This window comes from Oculina patagonica, chromosome 4, assembly GCF_052425735.1.
Source record: "Oculina patagonica isolate OP01 chromosome 4, crgOcupat, whole genome shotgun sequence".
NCBI lineage: Eukaryota > Metazoa > Cnidaria > Anthozoa > Scleractinia > Oculinidae > Oculina > Oculina patagonica.
In genome coordinates, this window is record NC_135761.1 from 60,078,444 (window position 1) to 60,095,097 (window position 16,654).

The 16,654-nt window shown below is 39.8% G+C and overlaps 1 protein-coding gene across 1 annotated transcript; it reads left to right on the plus strand.

The window, feature by feature from the left end:
• The first annotated feature begins 635 nt into the window (after positions 1-635).
• LOC144647749 (DBH-like monooxygenase protein 1) lies at positions 636-16,222 on the plus strand. The gene is made up of 14 exons (XM_078507428.1): positions 636-936; positions 3,192-3,338; positions 3,862-4,032; positions 4,473-4,556; positions 5,290-5,472; positions 5,709-5,811; positions 6,941-7,104; positions 7,689-7,764; positions 8,780-8,865; positions 9,205-9,243; positions 10,438-10,497; positions 11,521-11,645; positions 12,625-12,778; positions 15,607-16,222. Exons 1-14 carry the CDS (start codon positions 772-774, stop codon positions 15,790-15,792), a joined length of 1,743 nt encoding a protein of 580 aa, XP_078363554.1. The 5' UTR covers positions 636-771; the 3' UTR covers positions 15,793-16,222.
• The last annotated feature ends 432 nt before the right edge of the window (positions 16,223-16,654 follow it).

The following is a 16,654-nucleotide window of genomic DNA, read 5'->3' on the forward strand; positions in this document are numbered from 1 at the left end:
TTTCGAGAGCCGGCCGCCAAAAAGAAAAGAATGTTGAAAGTATACAGGCATGCGGGGGAGATGCTTATCTTTACGAAATAATCTTCTATCGAATGAAAGTAATGTTACACATACATAATTTCTTTTTTCATTCCTATTACATGATTATTATTGTTATAAGTTTCGCTTTTAGTTTAGTTGTACGCTTTTGCAATACTGTATTTACTTATAGTCATGCAAATAAAGCTTGTTATTGTATTATGTACATATTGGAATCTTAAGAATCGAAACCCGAACTTTGATGGCTTAGTGCTTCCTGTCCTGGTGTCCTTCTGAGTGTTCTGAGCTTTACCGGGGGAGGGAAGGGTGTTTCTAGCTTTAATTAAGGCACCCCACCACCCGTAATTGGGTACGTTCATGCTCTAGCCAGTAGTTGCTTTCATACATTTTTTCGACTTATTAAATGCGTTTTAAAAAGGTTAATCTAACGGCGGTTCGTATTACCAAACCATGAACTGTAGACCCTAACAACCTTCCTCATTTTTATCAGGACTTCACTGCCCACCACCCCTCTCCCCCCCCCCCCCCCTCCTCCTCCTCCTTTCGGGTTATGCAACAGATACGGTATCAAGTAACTATTTGCCCCAAGATATGAGAACAGTGCAAGCTGCATCAACGAAGATGGCGGTTTCGTTGGTTTTTCTCTTGTGCCTCTCAGTTTTCTAATCGACTGTCTCCGCGGATCTTTCCTCGGAGTACGCTCACCATGCTGTTCTGGATCCAGAAGAGAAGATGAAATTGTTTTGGACTGTTGATTGGGACGCAGAAACCGTTTCTTTCGCTGTAGAGGCGGAGACTACTGGATGGGTAGGATTTGGATTCTCCACCGGCTCTGGACAAATGATCGGCAGTGATGTTGTGATAGGCTGGGTCAAAGATAACGAGGGATATCTTAAGGTATGGACGTTTTAGAATAATATGTAAAAGTCATCCCTCGCGAAAAGGTTATTTAGACCTGAAAGACCTGAAAGAAGCCTTAATTTTGCGGCCTTTATGCAGTTAACCTAACAGCGACCTTACAAAAAAGTTCAAAAAGTAAAAGTTAGCCTGACTTGACCCTTATAAAAGGGCGCAGTAATGTTATAAAAACATTGTTTTTAAGGTTATTTAAAAACATTGTTTTTAAGGTTACAAAATGGTTATTTATGCCATCATTGCTTGTAATTTCACAAGTAGGCTTTGTTTCATTGTTATCGGAATTTGAAACGCAGAAATGTAAAAAGTATTTAAGTCACGCGAGCTGTTCTAAATAAAAAAAAATAGCGTAATTAAGGTATCAACATAACCCAACTTCTCTCAAAAACGCGAATTGTCTTAATTTAGCTCGTGTTAGGAAATTTTGTGGTCTTTCTTTTACAAAAAAATCGAAGAGAAAAGCTTTTTCGGTTCTCGAGATTAACGTAAGATAAGATTTTGAATTCATAATGGTCCATAAGTACCGCCAACTGAGCGTGGACAAGTTTCTGTCATCGCTTATTTAATTAACTGCCAAACATCACGTGAGCGCCATATCTCCCATCATCCAATTCTTCGGTTCACTCCCAACAGCTTTACTATTTTTCGCTTTTGTGTTTTCTTCACAAAAACGTTAAGTTTCGTCCCCATTTGCTTCATGAATGAGCCTAAAACGACCGCATTTCGCGAAATGAAACCAACGTAGCGCCAATTTCGCTACGGAGCGGTCGAGCTATGGTTTCGAAGCCGTAGAAATGCGGCAGAAAAAGGAATAAGAATCAAACTTTCTGCTGTCTTTTCAATAAAAATTTGAGGATTACTTACGGCCCGGGGAGGGCAATTTTTTTTTACGCCCACTTCAAGATGGCCGCCACTTACCGTGATCGACTGGTAACTAGTATCCAGGGACGATTTAGTACTGGGCTCTACCAGAAAAATTTGCTTTTGCTTCCGGTAATTTTCTTTCTTTCGTACGGCTTTCAAATGTGCTTTCAGAGCAGTTCTTGTCGCAGTTTTGACCCTTGGATACAGAAGAGCGTTGATATTTTAAGTCTGCAATGTTGTAATGTGATATCCTATTGTAGTAAGACTAGTAAAATGAGAAGAAGTCAAAACGCGCGCGGTTAGTGCGTTATTTCCGTCCGTTTTATATAGGAGTCCTCCTCCCCCCCCCCCCCCGGACTTACGGTCAGTGTGGTGATTTTTCCTCGCGCGGCCTTTTCGCGATCGCGCACTCCGTTAACGCTGATTAGGTAAATCAAACAATAATTTCACGTTTACTAAACCTCGAAATTCTGACTTCACACATTAACACAGTTTAATTCACACAAGACAGTGGCTGCCTAGCAAGTGATGAGTTTCTGGCCATTGGTGAAGGGGATCATATGTTGATATACAAATTTGCTATTTTTGTATTGTTGGGCACTGTACTGCGAATATCTGTCACCGAAAGAAAGAAAGCTTCTCTCGCGTTGCAAAATTTTACAAAATTTACGGCGAGATTCTGGAACCGAGCATAAAATTTATGCGAGTTTTCGTCGTGTGCGCGGATTTTAAAAGCTACATGATCGTTTCAGAAATGCTGGAGACAATGCACGAGAATGATCTATTTGACATGTTTCCAGAGTTTTCTACTGTGGTACATATCTTTGCTGTGATCCCTGCTACATCGAAACTACATCGTGTTCTGCAGAATGATCATTCACTGCGTTGCACAGATTGAAATCGTACCTTCGAAGCACCTGATGGGGCAACAACGTGTCATTATTAAACAGTAACTTAAAAACATTGAAATGGCGTATGCCAACTCTGTATTCAACAATGACATGGACCGTATTATTGTTATCTTCGGTCGTCGAAATAGCAGAGACTAGGCCTATGTTAGTGCATCGTATGACCCTCGTTTCTTTTCGACTGTTTCGTAAAAAAATTGAGAACTTTGCGAGAATTTTTTGGGCAAATGGTTCACGCCCCCCCCCCCCTGGCACCCCCCCCCCCCCTGCCAAAAATTTGCCCGTACGCCTATGATTTTATTTACGTTCAGGAAAGCATCCTTCTCTTTCTCTCTCGAGAGTCTTTTCCTATGCTGAACTTAATTCTTAATACCACTGATCAGTTTTCCGGCAAATGATACACTATTCTTAGACCGAAGGATTACATCCCAAATGCATCGATATATGTTTCTTTTGTTGTTGCAGGATCGTTTCGCAGACAAGAAAGCACTTCCGCCAATCGACGAACAACAGGACTACGAGCTGACAGGATTTCAAGAAAGTGGCGGGAAAACTGTGCTGAAGTTTAAAAGAAAGTTTGACACGTGCGACCCACGTGACATAAAACTTGAGGTAAGCATTTCTATAAAGTACTAAAGCTTTTAGAGATGTAGCCTGATCCAGGTGTTTGGTGGGGAACGGCGCGAAGAAAAGCGTTTATAATTACTTTTCGCGCCGTTCGCCACTATAACCGAACGCCTGGAAGCTATTAGAGACGCAGTGATGAATTTTATGCATTATAAGACAGTAAACTCATTAGTCTGTGGACAGGCGCTACGATCAGGGTAAAAACTAGAGGGCGACACCCGTGGGGAGTCTTACCATTTCCCATATCTACTGATTCTTCTAGCGAAGAGCCTAATGAACAGCCAAATCCACACTGCAACAAGGCACAACAATTTGTATGCAAAAACTGATTTCACAATCCGGGGATCAATAGAACCTGAACCTGATAGCAGTGGTTTATGGACTAATTTTCCGTTTCTGATGTAGGAGAGGAATCCGGGTCTTTTTTTTTGGGGGGGGGGGAGGGAGATGGGGTAAAGAATTATCCCCCCCTGAATTCGCCTTTTTTATGTCTGTTCTTTAATTGCAGGCGGGAGCTACAAAAGTCGTATTTGCCTTTCACCCCGAGGACCCCGTCTCGGAAACGGAGATAAAACATCACTCGTTCAGAGGCCAACGGACCATCCTGTTGCTTAACAGCATGGATAAAAGAGACATTAACGAGACTGGATGGACTGAGTTTCTTGTGACTGGAAAGAATGTAAGAACAATAATTAACATTCTCTTTGTCCTGAACATAACGATTTGTAACACAAAATGAACACTGCTGTCGTCAAATGAAATTTTAACTGGACATAACAAAACAACATGAAAAGCAAAACAAGCTTTACATTCTTCGCCATCTTCCAGGAAACTGAGTAAGAACATTAACATACAGAATTATAATTGTAAAAGACTACCAAAAACAATGCCAGTTATATTGTTTCTGAACGTTTTATACCCGGGTTATGGGGCGTTCCATTTCGCGTAGTTTTCTCTTTGGGCGCCTTTTGGAAGTTGTTACCTCTCAACTCATCAGTTGGCACCACTTATAAATCTGGACCAAAGTTGACTTTAGCAACGTGGAGTTGATAGTTTCTAGCAAGGTATCCCGGCATTTGACATCCTTCTAGTTCTTACCCATGATTCTTTGCCTTTTAGGTACCAATCCCTACAAAAGAGACAACCTACTGGTGTTCTTTGATCAAAGGTCCTGAGTTAACGAAAAAACATCACATGACAATGGTATTAGAAATTCTTCTCTATTAGTTGTTTTTATGGCTAGATTGTTTTTTTTTTAATTGTACATACCGTGAAAGCTCCATTGAAGACCTTCATGGGAGAACGCTTAGGAGAGCTTGGTTTTCTTAACACGTGGTTAAAAAATCAGTTTCAATACAAAAAGATTAAAAATTTGTCGTGTGGATGTACGAAGCAAGAATGAGGCAATGAAGAAAATGGAATTGTCCTAGTTTAAATAGAGGGGCAATGGGATTAACCGAGATAATTGCTAGCTCAGATGTGAAAGACGTCAAAGACTATAAATAAGTGTTCATGTCTGTGTACGTCTCCACAAAAAAAAAAAAAGTAAAAAAAGTAAATGACATATGGTTGCCTAAAACCTGTCTTTTGATCAAAAATTGTCATTGTTCATAACCTATCAAGAAAGCCTGGAGGGGTAATAGGTGGTAGTTTTATATATAGAAAAAGAAAGTTGGCTTATAATTAGTCCAGTAAAGGGTAATGACTTGGGGAGAGGAACCCTTGTTACAACGCAGAGACTATCTTGGGCCACTTTTATTTACTTATAAAATCATTTTCACTGCACTAAAGCTGGGTAACCACATCCTCGACCAATTTCAAGGATATAAAAAATCTATAAACCTTGGGAAGCCCTTCAGCTGAGATGTTTCTTGTCCACTTGCATTTCTTCTTCAGCTATATTTGATACATTCACTTGTCTTTACTCCTTTTTCAGTTTGAGCCGTACGTACAGAAAGGAAATGAAGGTTTCGTCCATCACTTACTCGTATACGAGTGCGAAGGCAACTTTACTGAAAAAGACTTCGATCAGGGCGTCGACTGTAAAGACGTCGCCAACATGCCGTATGCTAAGTGTAAGGATGCTAGTATAGTAGCTTCCTGGGCTGTAGGAGGAGAGGTAAGGAGTAATTTAGAACATTTCCAACATTTGTTCTAATGCAACTTTAGTAGAATTCTACAAGTATACTATATTTGCAAATGCTGTAACCTGATTGGCTAAAGCGATCGTATCTTATCAGCTATTTGCTGTGAACTTATTATTATTTTCATTTGGATTTCCCGTCATACTGATTGATAGACTTTGATTGTTTTACTTATTTATGGCTGGCTATTTTCTATTTACTTTTTTCGAAGGCGTTTTATTATCCGTCCCATGCTGGATTTCCACTCGGAACAAGCGACACAGCCAAGAATTTTCTGCTAGAAATGCATTACGATAATCCGGAAAACGTCGCAGGTAAATAGAAATGCCTGTGGAGCAATTTATCAAATACGGGCGACAGTGTTTCATCTGCCATCGGGATATCCAAACACCGAGAAGTGAGTTGAAAATTTTTGACAAAACTCGGGGTTTGGATGGCCGATTAAACACTGTCTCGAGTGTTTGATATATCTTCTCAATCGAAACAAGAACTACGGAGTAAACGGAGAGATAAAATCGTAAAAATCTATGCTAATTTAGAGCGGGTATCCAAATCTCCTTCACAGTTATGATTTTACCTTGTTTTAACTTGATGAATTATTAATGAGTTTTAGAAAAGTTTATCAAACCCACCCACACAAACCCCGAAAATACTCTGGTATCTTCCCATAATAGTTGTTCATAAATACCAAGTACATATTTTAGATCTAACGTGAGAATCCGCTTCAAGAAGACTAATTTTTCTGTAACTGGCTTCAAATTAAAGCAAGAGAAGTTCATAAGGTAGTCACATGCAGAGATATGCAATTAAGTACTGGTTCTCAGCTTTGGGCTAACGCAACTCCGTGTGGGGCTGTGGTTTGTTAACAACTGGGGTAGCTTATATCTGGGACGTGTTAATTAAGCGGCATGAAAACATCCCTGTGAGCTGTCAAATAATAGCTTTTACTCTTGACTGCTGGTAATGTAAACTGCTATTTCTATTTAAAGTAAAATGTGCCGTTAGCGCGTTAGAAAGGAAGGGCTAATGTTCTAAATATTATCTTTTACTGCATTAATAGGGAATGGGCCTACATGGAAGGAGGTTGGAGGGGTATAAGCATGGTGTGTGTGTGGGGGGGGGGGGGGGGCTGTAACCGGCATGTCACGGTATAGAACATACCCAGTACAATCGTACTGAATACCTTTTAAATTTCTTGACTCATGTCCAAGTTAAGAAATTCTTATAAAGAATACTGGAAGTAAAATAAGTCCCATTCCAAACACGGAAAAGAAAGTTCAAAATACGACTAATTAAGGAAAACTTAACGAAGTAACACGCAAGAAAAAAAATCTGTCTCATTTAAAGTATAACATCAGATATTCAGATAATCGTAATTTCCTTTGTTTTCGCTTGATGAATTATTATAAGTTTGAGAAACTTTTTATACTGCTTATTGCTTAGGCCGAAATGACAGCTCAGGTATCCGCATTTACTACACCGACAAGCTTCGAAAGTATGACACCGGAGTTATATCAGTGGGAGTTAAAGTAGGTCCATGGCACATTATTCCTCCTAAACAGAAAGACTGGATGTCTGTTGGCTACTGCACGGCAAAATGTACAGAGGTAAATGTGGAGGCGAGTTCATCAACAAAGTGCTCCATTTTGCTCTATAGGAGGGTCTGAATGGGGGTATCTTAATAACATTGAACACTTAATTTGTTTGCTCCATAACGTGAAACAGTTAAATTTTAGGTATTTTAACACTAGCAGTAAAAATTTCACTGTAACAGTACATTTTATCCAGAAAGAAACCATAACAGCCTCAAAAAGGCCAACATTATTTTGTTTAGTACATTAAAAAGTTTTTGGCTATTTTCCAATAATTTCCGATCATTTTGGAAGATTTCAGAAGGCTACCGAAGATTCCTTAAGACTGCCGAAAATGTCCTGAGACTACCGATGAAGTCCGAAGAATGCCAAAGATGTCAGAAGACTAATAATAAAATGTGTTTTTGGTTTGGAATAAGTTTCTTTTGTTTTTCTTTGGGAGATGAATTTTGCTACATGATTGAGGACAAACAGTCCGCAATTATAGCAATAATTTAAAGTAAAGTATACGAGCAAACTTCTGCCATGCGAGTATTATCTTGCAATACAAAAGGTGCGCGATGTAAGCCCTGTTGACTGGCATATTATTGTTGTTTCAGTCCATTATGAAATCCACGCCTTTGCCTGGAGGAGGTATCAACGTATTTGCTGCTCTACTTCATACTCACTTGGCCGGTAAGTCAGTTAAGGACAGTGTCGAACTTTTGTACTCGGAAAGGACCATGCATAAGATGATGATGAGAAAGCCTTTCTTTAAACAATCAGTGCGCGGTTGCGGAAGCGTTAGCTTGTTTTCCAGACCGATAGCAAGGGGGGTGCGACGAGTGCGGTCACATTGTGAACAAAAATATCGAAATAAATAAAGGGAAATGGTATTGGTATTTCTGTACTTCGACTATTTACATTCAATATGGTCCTTTGGGTTAAATTTCCACCATTTGTAGATTTGTGTGGTATATTTTGGACCAATTTGTGTTATTCTAGGTTAATTTTAACAATATATTCTACCTAGTGTCCTTCATTGTCGAACCGTTCGAAGTGCCATTAATATTTCCAGGCGCTGCCAAAAAGAGAGAAGACTGGGTACCTGTTGGGCTCGGAACACGGCACTCAGTATTCAAATGTAGTTCCTTGAAGAATCCGTAATAAAATGGGCTGAAGAGAACAAAAACGAGATAAAGAGAAAGGCGGCAGGCAGATCATGTCAATACATGGACAATTTTGTCCGTAAAATGCCACGCATGGAAGAAAGTGATTTCGCTGTGTCTTCCTTTTATGTACTGCCGTCATTGTTAGCTAAATAAATTGTAAATTACGTTTACAAGGTTCTGTTTCTAAACATACGTTTTGAATTTAAAAATGTACCAGAATTATTGTCGTTGCTACCTTTTCGAGCTCGTGCTCGTTGCCACTTTTACCTGCCTTGTTTCCTAACAAACTGTCTTCAAAACGCACGAAATACTGTCTCAGGTAACCTATTTTTTTTTTAATTTCCTGGGAGAGGATACCCTAGACCCCCCTACATTATCGCAACTGCGGCGTTCCAGATTTCGCGCCTAGGAACTCATGCCCCCCCCCCCCCCCACCACCACCACCCCCAAGCAAAATGCTGGCAACGTTGCTGTTGTCAGTATTCTTTCAGTTGATCTAAACGACTTCTTGTTCTTTTCCTTCTTTCTTTCTTTCGTAGGTCGTGCTATCTGGACTAAACATGTCCGTAATGGGAAAGAAGTTCCAGAAATTGCTCGCGATAACAACTACGACTTCAACTTCCAGGTATGGTCCTTCAGTGTTTGTGAACAACGAAGACGCTTGAAAGCCTATAAGGACAAACTCTATTCATTGACTGGGCTAACAGAAACCGGTTGTCATTTTTCGCTTCTCCCGTATTTGCCAAAGACTACATCATGGTTATTATATAGTTGTGGAGATTTTTTGTTCAGAGTTAACTGAAGGGGTGACATGAAAAGTACGGATTCCGGACTCCCTAACGAAAAGTTCGTTGGAAGAAAAAAGACCAATGCTCCCAAACAGTTTTCCTCAAATTAAGTTATTTACCAATGCAACCACTTACACACCCGCGTTAATTTCCAATCGTTTTATTATATTTGACAGGACAATCAAGTTCTCAGGAAAGAAATCAACATACAGCCAGTGAGTAATAATTATAATTACATTACTTTTCGGAAAAGTTGAAAACGAACCGGTGTCTGACATTTGCAGAATGCAGAATGCAGAATGCAGAATGCAGACTGCAGACTGCAGACTGCAGACTGCAGAATGCAGAACGCAGAATGCAGACTAAGAGAATATATTGTGTTACCTTTACCATTATTGAAAGCTAACCGTAAACAGGCTAACCGGAGTGTTTAGTAGGCTAACCGGAGGAATAGTAGGCTAACCGGAGTAAACTCACTCGGGAGCCACTACGCACTCCGGTAGCCACATTCACTCCGGTTAGCCTAAAAATGGGTGCCTTTACGGTTAGCTTTCAATAGTGGTAAAGGTAACACAGTATATTCCAGTCTGCATTCTGCTTCTGCAGTCTGCATTCTTCATTCTGCAAATGTCAGACACCGAAAACGATTCCCTTGCATAGCTTTTGCCACAGAGGCAGTATTTAAAGCCGGTTGATATCCTGTTACAAAAAGGTTATTCATTCGTTTTGGAGAGGCAGGTTCCGTTGTCCTAAAGCCGAGTGAGTGTGCTAAACTCCAGATCGCCGGAGTGGTTCGGGTTCCAGCACTGGTCGTGGTCGTCGTGTTGAGTTCTTTGACAAGACGATTCTTTCACAGTGCCTCTCTCCACCCAGGGGTATAAACAGGTACTAGCAAATTAAAAGCTGGAGATAACCCAATGATGGGCTAGCATCCCATCCGGGGTTAGTTGAAATACTGTTAGCGCCTGCCTGATGGGCCACTAGCCTCGAAGGAATACTTTACCAAAATGTTCGTTCGGGAGAGGGAAAACAGTAGTCGAGATCAGTCGTTTTAAACGGTGAAGATGTATATTTCCACTGCACATAACACTTGTCATAATCATTTGTAATTTAAAGAGAGTGAAAACTGAATAAGAAGCTTGGGCAAGTTGTTTTTAGTTTTGCTGATAGGCATCTAAAATAAAACAGACACAAGAAAGTCACTGCGTTTAGGCCGCAATATTCCGTCTTTAGAAACTTATAAGTACTTAGTCAAGTTAGTGTGTGTGACAATAGTTCGTGTGATAGTTTATACATTTATTGTAGCTATAACATTAGTTACCTAAACTTACCTTTCATTCTCGATGTGGTCCAGTGTAGACCCATGCACCATATACGACTGGTAATGTTTTATTTTCTGTTTCTCCTAGGGAGACCAGCTGATCCACTACTGTAAGTACAATTCCATGGACAGGACCAAACTGATCAAGGTACCAATTAGCTCTTATAAATATTAGCGCTAGTTTGCGTTTATGTCAAAGTTAACCAGCAACCTTAATTGTTGTAGTGTTATGGAGTATTTACGTTTGATATGCGTCGTTCGTTACATTCGGAGGTTTGTGTCTTTCGTGATTTGCTAGCAGCCGTTAAATTTTATCGCTTCATATATAAACTTCTGCAGTTTTGCAGGGGTTACTTTAGAAACTTTAATTACGGTGTTATATGAACTGCGTTTGAGATGTGAAATGAATGAAATGATCTTCACTGAATGAACGTCAAGGGGAAAATTCGTTTGCATTATGCCTGAAAATGATGCAACAGTGTTTTTCAATTAAATTGAGGGTTTTTTAACAATTTAATTGAACTTGCCACCTTTTGGAAACAAAGGGATAAATAGTTTCATGACTGAAAACAAGGAATTGTGTCCCCAGCCTTTTGACAGGGGGGGGGGGGGGATCACCAGTCACTCAAGAAAGGTCGTTATGAAGCCGTTCAAAACGGATGTGTAACGTTAATGACGGATATGTTACGTACAGAACAGATAAGTCACGTTGAAGATAAGTGTGGCAGAACGGATATATCACGTTCAGAACAGATATGTCACATTCAGGCAGAACAGATATGCCACGTTCATAACAGATATGTCACGTCCAGAACGGATATGTCACGTTCAGAACGGATATGTCACGTTCAGAACAGATATGTCACGTTCAGAACAGATATGTCATGTTCAGAACGGATGTGTCACGTTCACAACGGGTATGTCAGAAGGAGAAGTTTCTTGAAGAACCTCGCGGTTCTCATTTTAACTCCCTGCTCTCTTCTTGACTTCCTCTTGAGGATTCTGTTCTTAATTCTTGTCATTTGCCTCAATATCTGAAACTCGAAAAGGATGGGGTGGGGAGGAGTCTGGAATCCCCTTGAAACCTCCCCAAGGGCGCGCCCCTGCAAAAGATGCAGGAAAGTAAATCACTCTCTAATCAGTCTTTGTTCTTATTCCTTTGTATATTTAGGGAGGTATTTCCACGAGGGATGAGATGTGTCTGGATTTTATGTTCTATTATCCTCGCATACCCAAAGTCAGGCTTTGCCAAAGTATGGCATTCGAACCAACTTACAAACTAATCGACAAGTACTTGTGAGTATTAAAGACTTAAACGTGTCAATATGTTAAATAAGACCGGAACAGAGAAATAGTTTATTGGAATTAGCAAAAATGCTTGTGAAAAGAAATGTTTCTGAATATATATATAATTCAAAAAATAAATAAACAAACGTGTACTTAAGAGGCTACTAAAGAGGGGTTGAACTCTCATTTTCCAGCTCAAATTGTGCCCAAATCCCATTTCCCAGCCTATCATGTTTTCCCAAAGCTTTCCAAATCCCAGTCCCAGTTCAATTTTTTTTTCCTTTTCCCAGTCCTAGTAATCCAAATCTTATTTTTCTAGTGAAAACTTGCTCAAATACCAGTTCCCTATTAGTGAAAGTAACAAACTCGTTCAATCTTTCATAGTGGTTACAATCGTTGAAAAAGGTAAAAGGGGAGGGGCAAGAATATTGGCAGCAGGGACGACGCATTTGCCTGTAAGTGCATCGCCCTCGGCGATGTGGCTTGGTTTGGATTTCGGCCGAAATGTATGATGGTTAGAAGTAGATAGCTACTGCACGTGCTGAATACTAGTATGCACCTTTGTGTTTTTCGGCGAATGATAGTACATGATAGTTTGGATCACCGAACTATCGACAGCTATCATGACCATTTGTTCGTAGCCAGAGCAGACGGCTTTTTCGGCTCGCCGAGTGCTCTCGCGGGGCTTTAAGGTCGGCACGCACTAGGGGACTAGGGGACTTTTCGCAGGGACTTGCTTGGGGGACTAGTCCACTAGTGTATACTCGTATTTTGCATTAAAATTATTATCCCTTGGTGTGTACGCACTAAGGGATAAGTCCCTGCGACTAGTCCCTAAGTGTGTGCCTTAGCTTTAGAACTAGTGTACTGGATGAGTTCTCGATCGTCTTCTCGATCCAATCTATCACACACCTCCACTCTCACTCTTTTATCTTATCTTATCTATCCGTGGTATGGAATAAATGGTTTGTTTTATTTCTTTTCTAAGTGATGATGTCAACGTGACTTCTCGGTATCGCAATCCACTCGTCAATATGAACATTGAGTGGACGGATCAGATGGTCAGCGACTTCAAGAAATACGAAGCCGATGTTAAAGCCGTGTTGCCCGTATGTGGCCTCTACAACGTGACTACCGTTGCTGTGAGTATCAAGACGCCTTTATCGGGGGGTGGGGGATCAGGGAGGTGGGAGTCCCGTGAATTAGGGGGCAGGAGGGGTACGGGAGGTGGTAGAAGAGAGGGCAGGAAGCGGGATTCCTAAGGTGGCGGGAACTGGGGAAAAAAGAAAATGTTTTGCAACATTACGTAATATTTTCACGGCTCGAAATAACGGCCGGTCAACGGACAATGTCTGGACTGATTAAGGACTTGACCGGTCAAACGTTCGACTTGCCGGTCATGTTGTCCGGTCACAAGTCGAAATCACAGAGGAAATTTAATTTAACCCTTAGAATCCTAAGGTTCTGGTATTTTTTAAGCAGTTTTCTGGGCTTAAACTAATCTGTCGAATTTCGTGATTGCATATAAGAAGCTCAAGTAAAAATGTGTGCTGTTTCAAAATACTGAGGGCTCCAAGTTTCATTGTGACGTCAGTATTCAACCGTTTCTTTCTTGGTGAGCGAGCATACGGGCTCAAATCTGGCGAATATTTCGTTTATAAGTGTTTTTTTCGAGTCATTTTCCACTGCAGAAGCCCCCAGGCTGGCATCATTAAGCTAGAATGGTGGGTAGAGGCCAGCATCTGAAAGAAACCAGAGGTGAGAGATGATTTTGTCTTGATTGGACCGCCAGAAATATTCGAATCGAAAGATGGCGGTTCATTGGTAAAGTTGTCTCTCTGGCCGTTCTGTGGGTGGATTGCAAGACCTGCCAAGGCATTTTGGACGAGTTGTGACTTTCAAAGAATGCAATCGGTGCAACATTTTGCAGGAAGGAATGGGTGGCTCGACACTTATAAAAAATATATGGAATAAAGGTAGGAAGCCAGGTAGGAAGCCTTTCATGCCGCCGCCATGACTGTTTTTCCCAAGCATCCCTTTCGGTCAGCAACGAGAAAATTACAGGTTTGCAAGCATAGCTCTAATCGAATAGTAATTGCTGAGTCTGCTGAATGATTGATGGGAAATTTCCTTGGTGAACGGAAGGGAATAGGGTTGAAGTTTGCTGCAAATGTATATTTTTTAAGTCAGAATTATTTTTTCATTAAAAAAAATGGAGGCAAAGATGTGTGTTTTTTGTTGTTGTCCTGTTACGTAGAAAACGGGCATTTTCAGATTTGCTGCTGAACAAACAACCATATGCAACAGAAATCAAGAGTTTTAGTCAGTTAGTTGGCTTTTAAAGCTATGAAAATTATCACTTTGCCATAAAAAGCAGTCATTACTATCATGTGCCCAGATATGTAAAAGCTAGAGTTTTTTCAATCACTGCTGGTATTTTCCACGCACATATGCGTTGTTAGGACTTAAAGGGTTAAAGCTTTAATCTTTTTTCAAGAACGTAGACCATACGGTTCCAAACCGAAGTAAGCAACATCGTCTATATATAACAAACAATTCTAATCATTCAATCAGCAAAAAATAGAGTTCAGACGGCAAACAAAATCAGTGTCGTTACTTGTTGTAAAAAGGAATTTACTTAGGGAATGTTATTTCTTAAGGTAGGGGGTGTTATATTTTTGCATATATTTAATAATTATTGGAAAATTGGTCGCAATCTTGTCCGAGCTGAAACGAGGTATGACCGATGACCGAGCTAAAATGAATTTGGCCGGTCATCGTGTCCGGAGACTGTTTGGAAATTATTTCGAGCCCTGATTTTGCCATAGAAATAGTACAATTAGGTGAGCACCAGTAACGAAAGGGCGAGAAACGGGAGTAAAAGGTACGGGAAGTGGGAGATTTTGACCTCCGTGAACCCCCTCCCGCACCTAGGGCTTTCCACAAGTTGCTCGAGATTTCCAAAAAAGTTGCCCGTTATTTTTCAAAAAGTTGCTCAAAAGTTGCTCCGAAAATACAAAAAAGTTGCTTCTAATAATAAAAGTTGCTCGAAAGTTGCTCCAAAAAATCCAAAATGCTGCTTCCTATCAAGAGAATTTCTTTTAAATGTATGCTAATTTCCCTTTGAGAGTAAGATTTCTAAGCAGTTTTATGCACTTTTACAGCAAAATAAGTATGTAAACAACATATTAGGGGGAAAATTTGTTAAATAACAAGGAATTTTTTAACTGAGAAAAATCGTGATGATATCGATGACGTCATGTTTGTGACAAGTTTTGTAATGTTTTTAATATGCAGAATGAGCCGAAAGGTGTAACGTCTTTAGATGTTCCTCGAAAATCTTCGACAAACTTCGTTAATCTTCGGAAACGTTCGTATTGCCTTTGAACAACACTCGGATTAGATTCGGAGATCTTCGGTCTGGAAATTGCGTAAAATGCAAAAAGTTGCTCGAGAGAGAAAAAGTTGCTCGAAGGGGGAAAAGTTGCTCGAAACATGAAAAGTTGCCAAAAAGTTGCCGAGCAACTTGTGGAAAGCCCTACCCGCACCCCCCTCCCCTCCGGCTTTAGTATAAAGTACTTTTGCACCAATATTAGTATCAGAAAAGTACCTTTCACTGTAATTAATCAGCGAAATGTTTAAGAAACCCGGAAAACATCTAAGGCGCAACTAAGATGCCAATGACATGAGGTCCTAGAACGTGTAAAATATTTCATTTTATGCAGCAAAAAAGCAAAAACAAAACAAAACAAAAGAAGTACGAATTCATAACGATTGCCGGTTGCTAACTTTTGCGAACTTGTTCATCTTGCGCTGAAAAGAGGGCCTAATTTTTTTTTTTTTGTTGAGAAAATTGCATTACGGGCAGTCTACGCTGAAAAATAAAATATATATTTAAAAAAGAAAAATGACCTCACCCTAATTCTATTCATAAGTGCATTCTTTTATCTTTTGTCTTTTATTTTAACAGGACACAAAGAATCCCGATTTTACTGTGCCGATACCGGAAATCACTGAGCCTCTACCGCCGGAAAAGTCAAACTGTCCTCAAACAACTGCGTCTGGGCCAACTAACAATGCTGCGAACGAACGCCACTCGCATGTCGCATTGTTCTTTGGAATGCTTTGTGCTGTGATTGCCACTTTCAATCTGTAAAGCGATGAAACAGGATAGATTGATACGGCATGTTATATACAGTATATTGATTTTAAGAAACTAATTTAAAACGTTTTGATCAAATAGCGCGCTCTGATTATTTTATAAAACTATTCGGTTTTGTTTCTATTGTAGGAAGAAATCTTTACAATTGTATTGCAACCCTAGTTTCGGGGGTTGTCTAAATCAGTAGAGTGAAATTTATGTATAACTTTGTTTTAACTACAAGAATTCAGTCTTAATAGGTGTAAAGAATTCTTAGTTTTAGGATTAGTTTAATTTCTGAAGTGTGACAACTATGTAACATTGATTTTATTGTAGAGATATTGAATATTATAAGTAAATTCAAAGCCGAATTGTAGAAATTGTCATGTTTTCATTGTAAACATAAGATTTTTACAAGTGTATTGAAACCTAAATTTTCATTTGATATTACTGTTATCGTTTGTTTTGTTACAATGATTGTAGATCGATTTTTACATGCTGTATCGAAACCCTGAAAATAATGAACAACTAATAAGCCAAAAGGGGTGGGGTAATTGAATTGATGAATTGTCCTAATCAATACGATTAACTGATCTTCGATGAAAATCTGTAGTTAAATGGGAAACTCTTGCATAATGCGCAAAGCAGGAGTAAACACGAGGCTCTCAACTCGTCCTTTCTTATACTATGAGCAATCGACGGTCTTTGTTTACGTTTATCTTTCTAGCTTTCGTTGAGCTAAACTGCCGATGGTCCTAATAAGTATAATTTTCGAATTCCTCGGACCCCTTCCCTGAGTACGTCTTCTTTATTGGTTCTTACAAAATAATGTCCTGTAATGTACATGACAGTGGTTTATCGTTATCGCAAGGATTCA

Excerpts from the sequence above, each read along its gene's own strand:
- LOC144647749 (XM_078507428.1), top strand. The coding sequence starts at position 772 with ATGAAATTGTTTTGGACTGTTGATTGGGACGCAGAAACCGTTTCTTTC. Across the intron at positions 3,339-3,861 it reads CACGTGACATAAAACTTGAG|GCGGGAGCTACAAAAGTCGT; the intron begins GTAAGCATTTCT and ends CTTTAATTGCAG. Across the intron at positions 7,765-8,779 it reads ACTTCATACTCACTTGGCCG|GTCGTGCTATCTGGACTAAA; the intron begins GTAAGTCAGTTA and ends TTTCTTTCGTAG.